The sequence below is a fragment of the Triturus cristatus genome, chromosome 11, assembly GCF_964204655.1.
Source record: "Triturus cristatus chromosome 11, aTriCri1.1, whole genome shotgun sequence".
Lineage (NCBI taxonomy): Eukaryota > Metazoa > Chordata > Amphibia > Caudata > Salamandridae > Triturus > Triturus cristatus.
Window position 1 is genome coordinate 181,860,377 of NC_140594.1, and position 17,959 is coordinate 181,878,335.

Sequence of the window (17,959 nt, forward strand, 5' to 3'; positions counted from 1 at the left end):
TTGGTATTTTTGTGTTTCAAATTTTGTGAATACAGTGAAATCCCTTGCCAATTCAATCAATCAATCAAAGGACTTTATTTCGATCTCTGCGGATCACAATTACAAACACACAATGCAAATAAGACATTTCAATATAAATAACCAATCACAGCCTATTTACAATCACAGCAAGACAGTTCAGTCAAAGTGCATTGGTGTTTGTGTCAAAGGAAAAAAGTTCCATGTAGTAGCAACATAATTGTAAGAATGATATCATTATTTACAGTTACAGACTTCTTAGGTTTGCCTAGGAGAAACGGTTATATATGCTAAAACTACATTTGTAAGCGTATTAAAAAAAAAAAAAAAAAAATTTAAAATCTGTGTGCTAATAAAATAAAACCCGACTCACAGTAGAAAACATAATATACTACGTCGTATGAGCTACACCCTTAAAACTTTCAGAAGAATACTTAGTACACCTGATCCATGCAGCCATTAGAAATTTTTCTATGCAAAATACAATCATACGCAGTGTGTTTGTCTTCATTATTCTATATGCCACCTTGTGTCTCCTTACTCTCAGATTGCTACAGAGGGGGGCAATCCATTTAAGTCTGGATCGAGAGTATAGGGGTCAGAAGAATAGAACAGGTTCAGGTAATTCAGCAATCCCTTGACAGCAGGGGCAACATTTTTCAACACTCTCCCCTACTTTACTCCAATTTCTTCTGATGTGATTTAGGGGTAGACAACCACACCTAAACTGTAGGTACAGTTTCCTTGCTAGAGGAGGTTCAATTTCATGCAGTGAGGGCTAAAATAGCACAGACTGTTTAAAATTCATAAAATCAATCGAAAGTGATCCCTTGCAATTCATTATCAGGTCAGTTTCGATAAAACCCCAATACACAGCTCCAAGACTAGATTTATTTGTCTGACTCAAGGTTTCTGGGTGACTCCAATGGGCAGCCAGTCCTTACTTACCCAACAAATTCTTGACTGTGAGCATCCAGGGGATCCTGTCCACACAGGATACTGTCATTAGCTCCCAAAGCCCCACTCTATAAGGGGCGAGAGCTACAGTGGTCCACAACCGGTGCCAGAACATAAGTATCTGCAGCCCAATTTTGTATGACACCCTCTTCTGGCCGAGATCTAAATAGAAAGGACTCCTCGGAGTAGACACCGGAAGGTTCACTAAAGATCTAAAAAACATATGTTCAGTAATTAGAAAGTTATTACAGTTGGAACAGCCCCAGAGCTCTGCACCATATAGGGTCGTGCCTAGGGATTTAGTGTTGTAAATCTTTAACACTGGAGCCAACTTCCTAGATATAGTTCTCTTTTGGATTTTCACAATGCTTGCCGTTTGATATATCTGAGTTAACTGTGCCTTAGCCAATTGTGGGGCCCAACTCATATTCTGGGTGAGTTTGATACCCAGGTGGTTAAACTCTTTCACTAATTCCAGGGATTCACCTCCCACATACAATTGTTTCTTGCATTTGGTCTTCAGGATGGATGGAAAGAGCATACATTTTGTTTTGGAGCTATTTAGCTCCAGCTCCAATCCCAAACACATTTCCTGGAAATCATCCAGCAGCTGCTGGAGCCCCTGCGGTGTCTTGGATATGAGCAGAGTATCATGTACAGTGAAATCCCTTGGCAGTTATGATTTATGAATCTCTGACTGTTTGTGCCATAGAAATTCAGGACTCAGCAAGCACATGCCCCATGAAAGATAAGGACTGTATGAAAGGAACTGCTTTCTCTTTGAAGGGTGTGACACTAGGGTGTTCATATTCATGCTTAAGCACTGCTGGTCAGGGAGCTCTTGTTCCTCTTGACCTACGTTCCCTTTAAGGTGCGCGCGCACCTTCCCCGACGTCAGCGCGCACTCCCGGATGTGGAGCGCGCACAACGATGCCAGGACGTCCCGGCAGAGAGAGGCGCCGGCCGCGCCGCTGCTTTAAGAAGCGGGCGGTGCGAAAACCAGGCACTTTTTTCAGCGGTGCCGGCGAGGAGTCGTGGAGAGTGCAGGTAAGGGTGCTTGTGGGGGCTTGTGGCGGATTGGGGGGGGGGGCTTGTGGCGGCTTGGGACAGCTAGTGGTGGCTTGGGGGGGGCTCGGGGGCGTGTGGCTGCAGAGCGCGGGGCTGATTGTGGCCTTTTGTTTATGTATTGATGGTTATCACAGCCCTTGAAGGGGCTCTGATTACCATCAATACTTAAATAAAAGGCCACAATCGTCCCCGCGCTTTACTAACAAAACAGTAGAGTCGGTTTAAAATCACAGCGTGTACCAAAGTACACGCTGTGTTTTTAAACTGGCTCTACTCTTTTGTTAGTAAAGCGCGGTGCGGTGACTATTGTGGCCTCTTGTTTAAGTATTGATGGTAATCTGAGCCCCTTCACAGGCTGTGATTACCCTTCACGGGCTGTGATTACCATCAATACTGAAACAAGAGGCCACATTCGTCTCCCCACCGCGCTTTACTAACAAAAGAGTAGAGCCAGTTTAAAAACACAGCGTGTACTTTCAGAAAGTACACGCTGTATTTTGAAACTGGCTCTACTCTTTTTGTTAGTAAAGCGCGGTGCGGGGACTATTTCAGGTAGCAGCTTTGGGGCCAGAGACCAGAGTTCGAGCCTCGAGGTCGCGCCCACATCCTGTGATTGTTGGCAAATCACTTAATCTCCCTGTGCCTGAATATGTAATGTAAAGACGGTGTTTATTTAAAGCGCTCCAATACCTGCAAGATGTCGCACACAGGTACTCCTACCATGTACCAGTGTTTGCGTGTTGCTTTTTTACAGCAAGTTAGATGTTGCCTCCCGTGGCAGATTTCTTGGTAGACTCTGCTGTCTACCAATAAAACTGTTTGTTTGTTTTCCTGGCAGCTCTTGCCTGGTGTTAACTTGTATGTCCGGTGACTTCGTCTGTACATTGACCCATTTTCAGGTCACGCTCTGTGGCTGAAAAGCACTTTTTGCCATCTTTTGGGAGAGTGTGCCAGCCTGCTGCCAGCGCCATGTCTGTTCCAAAAAATGTACGTCTCGTTGATGTGTCATGTTTTATACATGGGAGTCAACGAAGGGACAGCAGTGATGCAGCAGGAAAAAAAAAGCAGTGGGACAGTAGTAAGTGGGGGAGGAGGGGTAGACGGACAAATGGGGAGGTATAGGGCAGGTTTCAATTATCTTATGTAGCACAGAGTGTTAATATACCTGCTGCAAAGAACGCATACCATGTATTTTATGTGCATAGGTCAGTTGGTTACTGCTTTTGTCACATAGATTCTTTTGTTACTCTGCAGCTCATAAGAGACAATCATAATCTAGCACAGTGACCTATAAACTGTCACCAAAGATCCCTGTCTTTCATTATCCTGATGCTGCTAAAGGGGTTTGTTTGGGTGGAAATACATATTTATTGTGAAAGTCAATGCTAACCACTGTGTTATGTTCCGAATCCTGAATTTGTGCTTTTCCAGACAAGCACTCTTTAAAAATGCCTACCAGTATGAATGACATGTGACTCCTACACCTTGTAGTCCCCTTTGTATGTAGCATTTTCTCTACACTGATTTACACACATGATTCATTGTCTCTGTGTGTGTGTGTGATGTAAAGTGCTCTGACATCCTACAATGGTATGAGACGGTGGTTCCCAAACTGGGGTCCACGGACCCCCAGGGGTCCGTGACACATATCCAGGGGGGTCCGCAGGCAGCAGTTTTAAAAGCAATGCAAAGTTCCTTGTATAAACAGCAGTTTTGGGGCAGCAATAAAAGGGTCAAGATAACTCCAGTGATTAATGTACCTGCTACAGAGAGATAGGAGGTTTGTCCAGTGGCAGCTTTGAGTCATCTCAGGAAGCCCAGATTGTTAATATGCCTGCTGCAAAAAATGTCTACCACGCATTTTAAAAAAAACAGTATATTGTTTTGTGCATAGCTCAGTCAGTTCCTACTTTTGCTACAGAAACTCTTTTGTTATTATGCAGTTCACACGTTCCAATCGCATTTAGCACAGTGAGCTATGAACTGACATCAAAGAGCAGCAAGCAAACGCGTGGTACAAGTTAGTAAGTTATGCTTTTTCACAGTCTTTCATTAACCCGATGCTGCTAAAAAAGGTTTGTTTGGTTAGAAATAAATCCTTATTAGTAAAGTCAATGCGATGCTGCTAAAAAAGGTTTGTTTGGTTAGAAATAAATCCTTATTAGTAAAGTCAATGCGAAACCCTGTGTTATGTCCTGAGTTTGTGCTCTCCAGACCAAGCACTCTTACAAAATGTCTACCAGTGTGGATGACTTGTGAATCCTTCACCTTGTAGTTCCCTTTGCCTTATGTAACATTTTCTAGTCACTGATTTACAGACGTATGATTCTTTCTCTCTGTATGTGTGTGATGTAAAGTGCTCTGACACCCTACAGTGGTATGAAAGGTGCTATAAAACAAATTAAAGACATGTGACAGTGGGGCTTTGGAGAGATGAGAGGCACTGTTGGAGGGTAGTAGTGAGGGAATCGATGAAGATTGACAAGAGATTGTTGTATGCTGGTGCATAGTAATGTCATCATTTCAATTCAATATATAATGACAAATTTGTTGTAAAATGCACAATTTCCCCCAAAATTTTCTTGGGGGAGAGGCCTCCAATACCCCCTTTGTAGTGGTCAGACTCACTTGGTGTGCACTGTATAGGGACTAGTCTGCCAACATTTGCCAGAGCAGCTTTAAGTTTCCAGTCCAGCCTTGGCAGGAGCAGGAGCCCCAGGCTGTGAACTAAAACCAAACAATGGAAAGTTAGTCGCGAGATGCAGCACCAACCTTCCCATTAGGATTTTTCTATTTTTGCAAATATTTTAATATAAAAGTACTAAAATCTTTAGTAATTTAAGTCTAGTCTTTGTTTGATGCACACATGTGTGGTTTTTTTTCTTCTTCGAATTAGTTTTAATGTTTGACATTTAAATCTTACAAATTTCCTGGGGGGCCCCGGCTGCCAGTAGTGACTCAATGGGGGTCCTCAGGAGTGAAAAGTTTGGGAACCACTGGTATGGGAGATGCTATAAAACAAATGTAATACATGTGACAGAGGAATGAGAGGCACCGTTGAAGGGTGATATTAAGGGAATCATTGAGGAATCCCAACAAAGATTGTTGTATGCTGGTGCATTGTAAGATTGCCATTTACTATTCCTTAAAAGCTAATAAAATTCAATATATAATAATACATAAATGTAAATGTAAATGTCAAGGTACTTATAGAGCGCACTGTCACCAGACGGCCACCTTGCAGTGTCGCCTTTGCGGTTTCCTGGCGCTGATACTCATACCGCTGTGGAACCCCTCCTGGCTTTCCCTGTGAAGTGTCCACTCCTGGGCACCCCCAGGGTGAAGCCAGGCATCCTTAGCGCTGTTGGGGCCGGTGTGGAGGCTAAGCAAGCTATTGCCCAGAGTTGCAGCGTGGGGCCCATGATTAGACTAGGCACCGAGGCGAGAATCGACAGGTCCGAGGAAATTGAGCCCGAGCCCCGCCGAGGCGGGAATCGAACCCTGGTCCTTGGCCAGAACTCTGCTTCAGGGTCTGCCGCTCTAACCATTGAGCCACACTCCTCCATGTGTTGTAGAATGCACCATTGATTCCTAATTTTCTTGGGGGGAGAGTCCACTCACTGCACTTAGTGTGCACTGTATGGGGACTGGCCTGAAACCACTCTGGCCCTGGCAGGAGCCTTTTACTGTGAAAGAAAACTAACTATTTAAAAGTTAATCACCGAGATGCAGCACCAACCTTCCCATTACATGTTCCCGTTTTTGGCAAACTCTTCCAATATAAAATACTAAAATCATTAGTAATGTTGTTCGACAATACAGAGACTATAAATATGTGGTGGCAGAACATGTAAAGGGTGGGTTATTTACCACCTTTCAAGACATGGTGAATTTCACTGTACGCAATGCTGCTCAGTATAGTGTGGTGTCTCAGCTTGTTGATGTCTGCGCAACGTTTCAAGCATCTAGTGCAGATTGTGAACGAGGATTCAGCCTCATGAATACTATAAAGAGTAAATTGAGGAATAGACTAGAGCAGAAGCATTTGGATATGCTGATGAGGACAAAGGCCTACCTCCTGAACGGGAAAGTTGACCTAGATCGAGTTTATCACCACTGGAAAAATGCCAAAGATAGCCGTGAGAAGCAACCCTGTCACCCCTCTAGTGATGCCACTTGACATGTCTCCCTTATTGTTTATATGTGATATTGTATAGGCTCCCAACATTTCCCCACCCAATTAACAGTGCTCAAGTTAAGAATATTTATTAAAATCTTATGATGGTACCACCCTTTAAGTCTTGTGCTTTTGTAAACTTGAAGTGTACTTGCCTGTGTAACCAATTCATGTCATGGCGTGTTCATCCAATTTGGAAACTGCCCTTAAGACACTTATTGTTGCACTGTATGTGTGAAAATGCACCATCTTTTCACTTTTTAAAGTAAACGTTCTGAGTGACATTTGGCGCCGCGCACACGCGCGGTCTGGTTCCTGGCGCACATAGCCATGGTTGCCGCACACTGAGGAAAGAAATTAGAGGGAACATTGCTCTTGACCCACTGTATTTTTGAATTCTTCCTGTAAGCCAAGTGATAGTCAATGGGCCTTACTATTTTGTTGAAGGCCAAGTGAACCCAAGCTTCTTGAGTCGTTGTGCTAGATTTAAGTGTTCATTTCTACTTCTTTCTGCTCAGTAATTTATGGCTATTCCCGGTTTCTTTGGAAACCAGATTTGTCTTGTAGGGCAGGTTTGTGTGGTATGCCTATTGGTTACCAGGTTTTCAACTTCCTATTTTAGCAGTGGTTGTGACTGGGGTAGGAGTTAGTATCGCTTTGCTTCAGTTACAGAAATGTCTGTTTATTATAATGTGTGATTATATAGTAACTCCTACGGATACAAGGTGAGTTTGTGATTATTTGGGTATGAATGATGCAAGTGCCTCAAAATTTCTGATATACATTATATAAAATATTTCAGGATCGAGTTCTCCTCTCTATTTTGCATTGCCTGTATTGTTTTTGCAGTATAATCCAATGGCCAACGCTACCCTGGTTCTCGGGTCAACGTGCTGGGCATATTTGCAGGGGAGAAAATGATCCGTGGGATGTTGATTCAAGGCGGAGGGACTAGGACAGTAGCAGATGAGACATTTCCCGCACCTTGGGAACTCTACTGCTGCACTGGGGAGCCTCAGCTGACAAAGATAAGCAGTTGTTGTGGAACCTGCATCTTGGGCAAAATATCGCGGGGTTTGAGCTGGCCAGAGCATCTGGCTCTAACAGCGTGTATCCTAATGCTCTCGGGATCTGAAACCCAGGTCCACTAGAAAGACTACAGAATTTGGTATGGGATCTCTGGTTGTTACGGGATCCCAGGAGGTTGTCTGGACTAGAAATATAGTGCTCTGAAATTAGTGAAGGTTGCGGCAACGGCATTCAATTATAGGTATTGAGAAACAGTCAGAGAGGCCAGGATTGCCGGCACTGTCTTCAGGCTAGCCTTCTCTTGTGTGGGAGATCAGAAATGCAGCAGTTGGGAGCTGGAGCAGGTTTGGGCAACGCAGTTTCTGGTCTCAGCCATACATGCAGACCTCCTAAAGAGAGAGATTGCCATTTGCACCACCAAATAATACATTTCTTTACTTTCCAATTAGTGCTTATTTAGAATGTGAAAGTGTGCCAATAAAGGCAGACATATCTGCCTACAAATCCTGAGCTTCAAAACTCCCTGCAAGTCTCTTTCTACCCCTATGTCTCCCCTCCCCCACCCATACAGTCAACTGCAATATTCTGATCTCATAATCTACCCCCTACGAGTTGTCAGCCCTTTTTCCAAACTTTGGCAATTGAAGTTCGTCAAGACCTAATATTCGCAGGTTCTGTGGCCACATCAGACCCCTGTGGTCCATATTTACTTCTAAAATATCTCTGATTACCGGCCAGCCGTAGGCCCGTTTTTCCTGACTCAATATGACCATAGTTTCTGTAGCTGATGTATGTAGGTTGGAGGGTCTCTTTGGCCTCAGCAAGACAAGATTGTCATTTTTATCCCGGGATTAAGTGTGATAACAACCTCGCTTTATGAAGTGGAGATATAGTACAGGGAGTTCAGATCTTCGAAGGGCATACCGAAGAGTATTGTTACAGGGGTCTCTCTAGAATCTTTAGAAGTGATTTGAGATATAGTAATCACTACTTCCTGACAGAAGTGAGCAAAGTTTAGGCATGCCTACAGTAAGTACCATCACCCCCGCCACCTGTTGGTATAAACCTTAAGACTCAATATGGTTTAATGCCATCTGTACAAGATTTTAAATATAGCCTCTAAACCTTGTGTCTGCTTTGCGTAGTTGCCCTTTACAAAATATTTTGCCGCTCTTCTTGTGGTTTATGGTAATATTGAGTTCCTCTTCCATTGCTCCTGGTATATGTGTTTTGTCTGTGAAGAAACTATGTTGAGAAAGGCGTATAATTTAGAATCTAGGTGGCTGCTGGATGTTAAAGTCTTGAGGAATTTCTTATAGAGTGTCTAGTCACATGTTGCCCCCCTCTCCCCTACAGATCTGGTTAGAGCCCAGTGACTCCGTTGTGAGTAACTAAAGCATTCTTTTTCGTGAAGGCCAACTCTTTAATATCCTCTAATAATTTAATATGCTGTTTGTGAAAACTTTGTACAGGTAAAGTATCCCCCCCTTCTCCTTTCTCCATTTTACAAAGGCTTCTGATAGCAAGGCCGAGCTGGGCTGAATTGAGTATTCCTAAGGTATGGGGTCTGGAGGGAAGAAAGCGTTGTCAATCGCCTTCTGCTACCAGTAGAGTACCAAACCAAAAGGGTAGCAATTGTTACAGGGGCAAAATATAGGTTATTTCCTCTCTCGGGCTTCTGAACACAGATCTCTTCTCTTCCCTCAATGGTCTAGCAGACAGATTCTGTTCAACAAAACACCAGGCCCCATCAGTGTTCCCTTCAGCCATTTAATCATATAGAAATCAAATCTGTGCTGCCTGATAGTAAGCAAACAGATGTGTGCCCCCCCAGCCCTCCCTGGCAGGGCGGTAATGAACAAACCCTCCAGCTTAACCTGGAACTCTCCCCTTCGCCCCTCCCCCACCTCCCATTGTACGTGTTACAAAAGCGTTTGGAGGTGTTTCAAGAACCCCTGTTAAAGACAGTGTGTGTTATCAATAAGGGTCTGAAACTTTTGAATTGTCAGAGTTATACATTTGTAAACAGAAAGTCATCCAAGGGATCATTTCATCTATCAATGTCCGATTTTGTGGGTTGCAATCTGTAATCAATTGTTTGAGACCGAAAAAATGATTTGTTATTTTGATTAAACGGTTGGGCATATAATATCCGGAGTAAACACAAGGACGGTCACAAGGGTGTCAGAAGTAATCGAGTGGACCACATGGTCTGTAGAAATTAGATCTCTTCAGATTAGCTGCTGATTCACCTGGCTCGAGCGGGTAAACCTTCGCCGGATCGACAGTTGATGAATGTACACTCACCTTCACGTTTCTTAAGATGCGTGGAAGCTGTCACACAGACCCTCGTTGTGAGGCTGAGGTTTCTTGAAATTAAATCATGATTCAGAAATCTACTTGAGAAATAATTCAGGCATGTTGGTAATAAACAGTCTTTGTACGTGTGACAGTATATACAGTTACTCGTTGCAGAGACGACTCTAAAAGTCACTTTCTACAAGCATGTGCATCCCTCTGCTATACAGGCTTTCATGCATAGCAGGCGAATTAAAGAGATCCAGAATGGATGGGCCCTATTTTAATTTTCTGGCAGCTTCTCACTGGAACGCCCTTCCTCTCAATTCACACTCGACTTTGGACCTTTTAAATTTTCAGAGGATGCTGAAGACATGACTTTTTCCTCTCTAATGTTATTTATGATTTATTTGATTATGGTTGACATGAAGTCCATCGCCAGGATATGCCTTAGGGGATGATTGAGTGCTCTATAAATACCTTAAAATAAATAAATAAAAGGGGTCTTTAATTACAAAGAGTCCATGCAGGTTTTACATTGCTGTTTCCTTGATGGAAAGATTAAATGGAGACCAATACAGTGAGAAGGGTAGGGTCTTGTGTTTTTGAGGTGGAGTGTTGCTAACTGTAGGTTAGGGAGGGATGTGTTTTTCCCTTATAGTTTTGGGTACTCTCCAGAACAGTTGGTTGGTGCTGCATGTGGTATGGGTCCACCCACTAAAGGGGAGTTTATCTGTTTGGTAGTCTGGATTATGTGTGTATATGGCTTTGCAGTTTATGCACATGGATTTAAATTTGATGTAAAATGTTATTCCAGTAAGTAGCTGTTTTCTGGGAATGTGGGTGATGTAGACAAACGTTAATTCTTTAATGATTAGTCGTGATATATATTGTACTACTTGAGGAAGGTGGAAGCCAAAGCGTAATGGAAATAAGTATTTGTTCTTTGGTGAGTCCATTTGTTTGAGTCACCAAATAATGTACAAGATACATAGATGGGAGTTGAGAATAGTAAACCTACACTTACCTACATTTACTTACCTTGACGATAACGTTACCGTGCCTACAGCCTAATGGGCCCCATCTGTGTTTGGGCTGTGGAAGGAATAAATTAGTCATGACACACTCCTTCAATGGAAGTATAGCAAAGATAAAAGACACTTAAGTTGTAAGATGATGGTGCTAGGGGGACATTAAGTGGTAATTCATGATTGGATATCGTTCCTGTGGTTTACTTACAATACCTCGGGGAGGGAGGGGAGATGGAAGTGGGCCGATTTTGTGTGAAGTGGGAGGTTAAGAATATAATTCACCAAAGTTCAGATTTTACACCACCTTTGTAAATGTTATGTGGTGTTTTCTCTGATTTGTATTCAATAAAATCTTATTGAAAATAATAAAAAAAACACTTTGGGCCAAATTAAGAGTGGTTCGGTTAATTCCGACGGTGTGAACCTCTGTTTATGCACAGGCCGAAATTAGGATTTTTGTTTTCTTTAATGCATCCGATAGCTATCGAATGCGTAAATAACCCAATCTTCATTAAATTTCAGCAGGTCAAACTTCTGATATTTAACAGGGGATCTGCATGGTATTTACCATACCATGTGGATTTTGGTGCGTTAAAGACCAAAATCCACATGTTATTCACCAACTAGTAATTGGTGTTATTATATCTCACACATGATAAATAGCGTACCCATGGTATTGGCCCTTAATGTATTATTTAAGTGGTGCTAGTAAAGATTTGGTCTCTTTCACTTTCTTCGTAAAAGTAAGCCCATGATTGTCTGTGGCGTTTAGATACTGAAAAACATTAATTCCAAAACTTTAAGAAGAATCTTTTCCATCGTTTTGGTTTCTTGATCCTGCCGAGAAGTTCTCTGATCTGTTTCTGTTTACAGTTTGTCAGGCCTCTTATGAGCGTCTAAGGTGGTACTTTCTTTGTTTATCGAGTCACTAATGTGATCTAGTTTTCTTTAAGACCACACTATATGGACCTCCTTAGACACAAATACTTTTTTCTGGATTTGCAAATTCATACTCGGAGACATTTCTGAATTTGCCTATGAGGACAGAATATACTGGCAGTATGTCATTGCAGCTGGGCTGCACCTTGTCACCGCAGTGCTTTGCCCATTAGAATGTTTGGAGCTGCAGTGGTTGTCTAATTTCATAACGAAACATGCTGCAAAACAGTCCTAATTGGGAAAGAAGGTGTGAAGCACAGGATCAGATATCTGGACCAAAGGTAGGGTTGGTTTGCATAAGAAGGTGCCTCCAATGTTGACCTGGCGTTGAATCTAAAGGGAAGGACTGACAAGTTCCATTGTGAAGTAGACAGGAAGCTTATGCTTCTATTCATCTATATATGGTTTTTAAAAAGCAAAGTGCATCGGTATGATTTGTATGTTCACAAAGAAAGGACGTTTTTTGTTATGCACACTATTAATGCTAACCAAATATTTACATATTAGGTTCCTTTGAACTACGGCAGTTCAGTCATGGACAGTCCAACCCATCTTACTACATCCAGTATGGAGATCGTCAACTAGTGCTCAGAAAGAAACCACCTGGCAAATTACTGCCATCTGCTCATGCTGTGGAGCGTGAATATAGGTAAGTCAGATATTTATTGTTTAAGACTTCAATCTTTAGCATGAAAATTGCATCTTATGCATATATTCATTAGTAATATAATAATAACGTTATAAAGCACAAATATAGGAAGCAGGTTGGTTAGATTGACCTCTTTGCCTTCCGAATTCATGCTAGAATAATTTTGACACACAGATCAGATCACACATAAAGTCTCAAAGCCTACGCAATAAGAGAGCTGTTTTCATTCATGAGCTTTCTTACATGCCATTAAATAAAAGCTGATAACTTTTGCTCAGAATTACATTACTCCTCTTTACATTCTGAGATTTACAAATACAATTTTTTGTTATTTTCCTAAGAATATGCCTGTGTTAGATGGGTAAGCCTTATGAGTGATCTAGATTTAATTCCATTCCTTCCATGCTACCCTTAGAAGGGCAGCATTGGATCTGTACTGGGCATTGTGTTGCCAAAATAATCTCCATCTTTATTTTAATCTACTTGTCAAGCGTATAGTCATCACCAGTCTCCTTCTCGTTCAGAGGGTTGTTCACGGGCCCGTTCCACGAGTTGGAGCTGTTCACGGGGACGTTGCTCTCCATCGCCGTCTCAAGGTAAGCGCAGGTATTTGACGTGTGGCACCCCTGACTTCACTGTGTAAAAACTCCGTTTCCCATGGCCCCTCCCGCTTGCCGGTTGAGGAGGCCGTACACGACTCCGCCCCATGCCTCCCTGTCTTTCCGGGAGCCAGGGTGTTGATGGCCCAAAAGAAAGAGTACTACAATTCTCTGCATCTTATCTTTGGGCGCCCACCTTCCTCTGAAGGGCCATCAGGCCCCATGGAGGTGGGAGGAGCCAGCACGGTTGGTTCGCCCTAGGTACAAGTTGGGCTGTTGGAGTTGTTGGGTCGGCATCGGCCGACTTAGTTTCGGTGCCGGTGCATAGCATTTTGGGGTCTCCACCTTCAGCGTTTATCCTTAATCAGCCGACTCCGGCATTGACATTGTCGGTGCCGATATATGTAATTTCTCCTCTTCCTCTCGACGTCAAGGCATTGCCAGCTCAGCGTCAAACGGCATCGGGTGTGGAGTTGATAGAGCCAACTCATGGTGGGGCTTTTTGAAGTCACCTTGTAGTGGGTGTAACAGAAGAGTCTGGGCTGTTACAGCCTATTTTGGAGACTATTTCACCTCTTATAGAGGAGAGATGGCTTTCTGCACTTGGTGAGGCTAGTGGGCTGGAGTCTACCACAGCCTCAGGGTTACTTTCCCCTCTTAGTCTTGCTACTGAGGCGAGTTCCTCTTTTGCAGATGTGTTGAGGAGAGTGGGTTCAGTACTGGAATTATCTCTACCTATGGTGGAGAAGTCCACTGATCCCCTGATTTGATGTTCTCTATCAAGGTCAGACAGGGGCGGAGCCTGTTCTCCCATATAGTGAGACCTTGTACGACACTGTTGGGCACTTGGGCCGAGCCTGATATGGGGGTCTTGGTGGATCGGGCTCAATCTCACAGGCACTTGCCAGCTCCTGGAGATCCAGCTTGTCTCCTCAAGCATCCTACCTCTCATAGTTTGGTAGCTCAGGTGGCTTCAGCCTCACAGTATATGGATTCTCTACCTAATGTTCCATCAAATAGAGACTCCAGGAGGCAAGATTTGTGTGTCAGGCATATTTTTTCCTCTACTAGTTCTGCGTTAAGGTCCACTAACACGTCTTGTGTTCTTGTTTTTTTTTTCTCACGCTTTGTGCGATTCCTTGAAGACTATGTTGCCATCCCTTCCAGATGGCCACCGTTGTAATATAGAACAATTGATTTGAGACGGCCTACAGGCGGCTAAGCTGATTATTAGATGTGGCATGTATACCACTGATACGGTGGTCGGGCCATGGTATCTTCTGTGGTGCTACATCGTCGTGCCTGGTTAAGTACCTCAGGCTTTTCAGAGACTGTCCAAGCTGCTCTGGTCGATATGCCCTTTGATGACACCATCTTTTTGGGGCCCAGGCCGACTTGGCTTTACAGCGTTTCCGTAATAGAAGAATTGAGACTGTCCTAACTGCTCTTTTTCTAATTATATATCTATTTGATTTCTTCCCTATACAAGGGTTATATGGGGGATATTAATCTTTTGGTTTTTAAACGGCTGGCCATGTTATAGCAGTACCATGGTTTTTTAAGTTCCTCCTGATGATGACACCTGATGTGGTGTCCCTGTGGTTAGAAGATATTAATGTTTCAATGCTGTCTTTGACCGGTTATGTGGTACAAGGATACCTATTGCAAAGGTTTTTCCCTTCCTTTTTTTCCCTGATGTAGGACACTACGGAGGCGAGGGAGACCCAAGACGAGGTCGCCAGTGTCGGAAATCCTCACCGAGAGGTGGAGGTTGGCGAGGACGTCGGAATCCAGGAACCGGCCGTCACTAGAGAAAGTAGCTGGGCAGGGTTAAACGGCACCCAAGTCTAAACCTGGCACAATTTATCCCCACACTAAGGCACGAGGCACAGCAGGGACGTGAAGGGTGCACTTGACCTCTCCCCTTTGTTTAACCTTAGAGCCACTTCCCACATCCTTACCCCTGCCTTTCTTTACTTTGTTTTTCCGGTACCTTTTAGAGGAAGAGGAGCCGGACTGCGTGGCCATCAGGCGTACAAGACGGGAGCCAAGATTATCACTGATTTACCTGCTGGCCCGGACTATAATTTAGGACCACGCTAAGAGATTCCCCTGCATTGTTTGTGACTCTGTACTTTCCCACCACTTTTCCATCGCATCCTAAGGACTGTGATTATATTGCGATTAATAAAACAATCACTAACCTATGCCCTGGGTAATGTGTTTGTAAGAAAGACATCTTTTCCCGACCCTCTGGAACCGTGGAAGCTTACACTACCCTATGAAGGGGTTTATGCCTACTTTACCACGTTGTGTTCTCTTTGCTCCGCATGGGGTTTGTCCCTTGAGATGTATTACTCTTTCTGGGAGACATTACATATCAAGTCCATAGGCTCATATCACCCTTTAGGGGTCATGTACTACTGTCCTACTATTGGTTGTTGTCTTCTGACACAGTGTTATTGAGCAGCACTTGGGGAATGTTTTTTTCCATTCCTGTACGGTTGTTTTTATTTACATTGCCTGAGATCCTTGCCACAGTTTTTATAAGACCTCATGCTCTTTTTCATCTCATTCCTATGTACATCTGGTCTTTTGTTAATTTCGACCGCCTGGTTCTCTCTGAGAAAGTTTGTAGGATTAGTTTGTAGACCCTCCTTCGGGCGGGTATTGCTTTGGTATTTAATTCAAAAGTTAAGGTATCTGCGGCTAGATGTCTCTATCAGATGAACAAGTTACTTACTTTCATTGACTCATTATCTGGTAGAGACATAATCTAGCCGCAGACTCCTTTACACCCTACCCATCCTCCCGTGCTCAGTGTTTCAAGTAGCTATGTGCTTCAACAAACCATTTGACCTTACCCTATAGACCTAGTCTGTGTGTAAGGGGTTTACCCATTTTCATTACTGGTTTTATGCACCAGTTATCGCACTTTCATGTAGTTGTTTCATTCAACGAACCATTTGGTATTGCCTTATAGAGTTTGACTTGGTATTGCCATGCTATTTATGTCTGTTTTCTAGTTATTGTTTCAAAGATACATTGATCTTTTTTGGCACACTATAGTGGCTCCAAGTTGTGGCACGGAAGGTTTCACAAAAGAAACTGACGTCTGTGCGCCGGAGCAGACTTAAATGACTCCACTGACATCACAACCGGAGTCGGCTTCATCATGGAGTCGTACAACGACATTCCCCGGCGCGCAGAGGTACTGCTGAAAAATATCCGGATCTAGTCTGACGCCAGGGGAGAATTCAAACCATAAGGAATCTGGAGTTAGACTATGTCTCTACCAGATAATGCGTTACAGAAGATAAGTAACGTGTTCCTCTATGCCACTCCACTGTATGCTATTTGACTCTACGCCACTCTGCCCTACTCCACTCTGCTGTATGCCACTCCACTCTATGGTATTCCAAGCTATGCAACTCGATTCTATGTCATTCTTTTCTACGGTATTCTACTCTACGCCACTCCACTCTACGACATTCCGCTCTATACTCCTCGCCATTCAATGCCACTCCAAACTATGCCACTCCAGTCTATGCCACTCTACCTCACTGTACGATACTACACTCTGACAGTCTCCTCCACTGTACACCTACACTACTTTTAACGACACTCCAGCCTACGATTTTAAACGTTTTTTTATAAAAAAAATAAAACCATTACAATTCAATGAAAAACACAAAGGACAAAGCTCAGTTAAAGTTGGGAGAGCTTTATTTATGCTTTCTATACAAACCAAACTTAAACTAAATAACATTAGAAATTCTAAAGTTATTATGCACCACTTCAATTTTGCTGATCTTGTTTTGTTGGTTGTAGGACTCCAGGCACTTTACCACTGCAAACCATGGCTAAGGTACATGTGGTCCCTTCCTAAACATGGTTTGATTTACCTATCCATAATTTACATATTTAATTTACTTCGAAGTCCCTAGTAAAGCACTACATGTTCCCAGGGCCTGTAAATCAAATGCTACTAGTGGGCCTGCAGCACTGATTGTGCCACCCACCTAAGTAGCCCTGTAAAACATGCCTCAAGCCTGCCACTTCAGAGCCTGTGTGTGCAGTTTAGCAGTTTACCCAGCCATATCTACTTTTCATTTAAAGCCCTTTGCCAAACCTTCAACTCCCCTTTAATTACATATGTCACCCCTAAGATAGGTCGTAGGTAGCCCATAGAGTAGGGTAGTGTGTAATTAAAAGATAGGACATGTAATTTTAAGTTTTATTTGTCCTGGTAGTGAAAATCACCTAAATTAGTTTTTCACTACTGTGAGGCCTATCACGCTTATAGGATAACATTGGGGATTCCTTATTGCATGCTGTAATTCCTAATTGAGAGGGAATGGACCTGTCATTTTTGGTGCCTTGGAATTGTAATGATAAATCCTCTTTAATGGCAAAGTTGAATTTATCATTACAATTTTAAAAATACCACTTTTAGAAAGTTGGCATTTTTCTGCTCAGTCCTGGGTGCCTGCAGCCGGTCTCCAATACAGGACTGGGGGGTGGCCGCTTAGGTGTAACTGGATGACCATTCACATCCTGATGGGCCATCCTAGGCAGGATGGGAGGGAGGAGTTGGGCACAGCCTCATACTTGCACCTGACTAGGCTGTCCCCCCCCCCCCCGCCCCCCAGAAAGGCCTGCTTAACCCCCTGTAGTGAGTCTGGAGCTAGGGCTAGACAGTAGGACCTCTGTGCCCTCTTTGAAGTCTCCACCACTTCAGAGGCACCACTGGGTATAAGAAATGGACTTCTGACCCTACCACTTCAATACACTTCTGTACCTGAACCCACTCTGTCAGGAAGAATAACTGCTGTGCTTAAGTACTGCTGCTCTGGAAGACTGCTGCCTTTATGTGTTGCCCTGTTGCTCTCTCTAACTGGATAAAGATTTCACCTCCATCACTAAACCCAGAGTGACTCCAAGGGCTAACTGACTAGACTCCTGTTCTAAAACTCAGAAACATCAAAGTCTTCCACAATGCTCCTGGGCCATTTAAAGAGTGTAAGAAACTGGCTCTGTATTTACTATGCCAAAGTAGGGTATGCGTGCATAAAGTCCAGTGGTTCCTCAGAGGCTTTACAGAGGCTAAAGTAGCTAATACTAATGCTCTCTTTTGTGGTAGTGTGGGCGAGCAGGTAGGCTTAACAGAGGGCAGTGCTAAACATGTGTCTGA

The 17,959-nt window shown here is 43.4% G+C and overlaps 1 protein-coding gene across 8 annotated transcripts in view; it reads left to right on the plus strand.

Annotated features, from left to right (window-relative positions):
* ACAD10 (acyl-CoA dehydrogenase family member 10) overlaps positions 1–17,959 on the plus strand; it is a 482,886-nt gene that overhangs the window by 193,413 nt on the left and 271,514 nt on the right. For all 8 annotated transcript variants that reach the window (XM_085633523.1, XM_085633522.1, XM_085633520.1 and 5 more), the window contains one exon: positions 12,025–12,166. In XM_085633523.1, the coding sequence (XP_085489649.1) occupies positions 12,025–12,166 (142 nt within the window). The remainder of the gene's footprint in view (positions 1–12,024; positions 12,167–17,959) is intronic.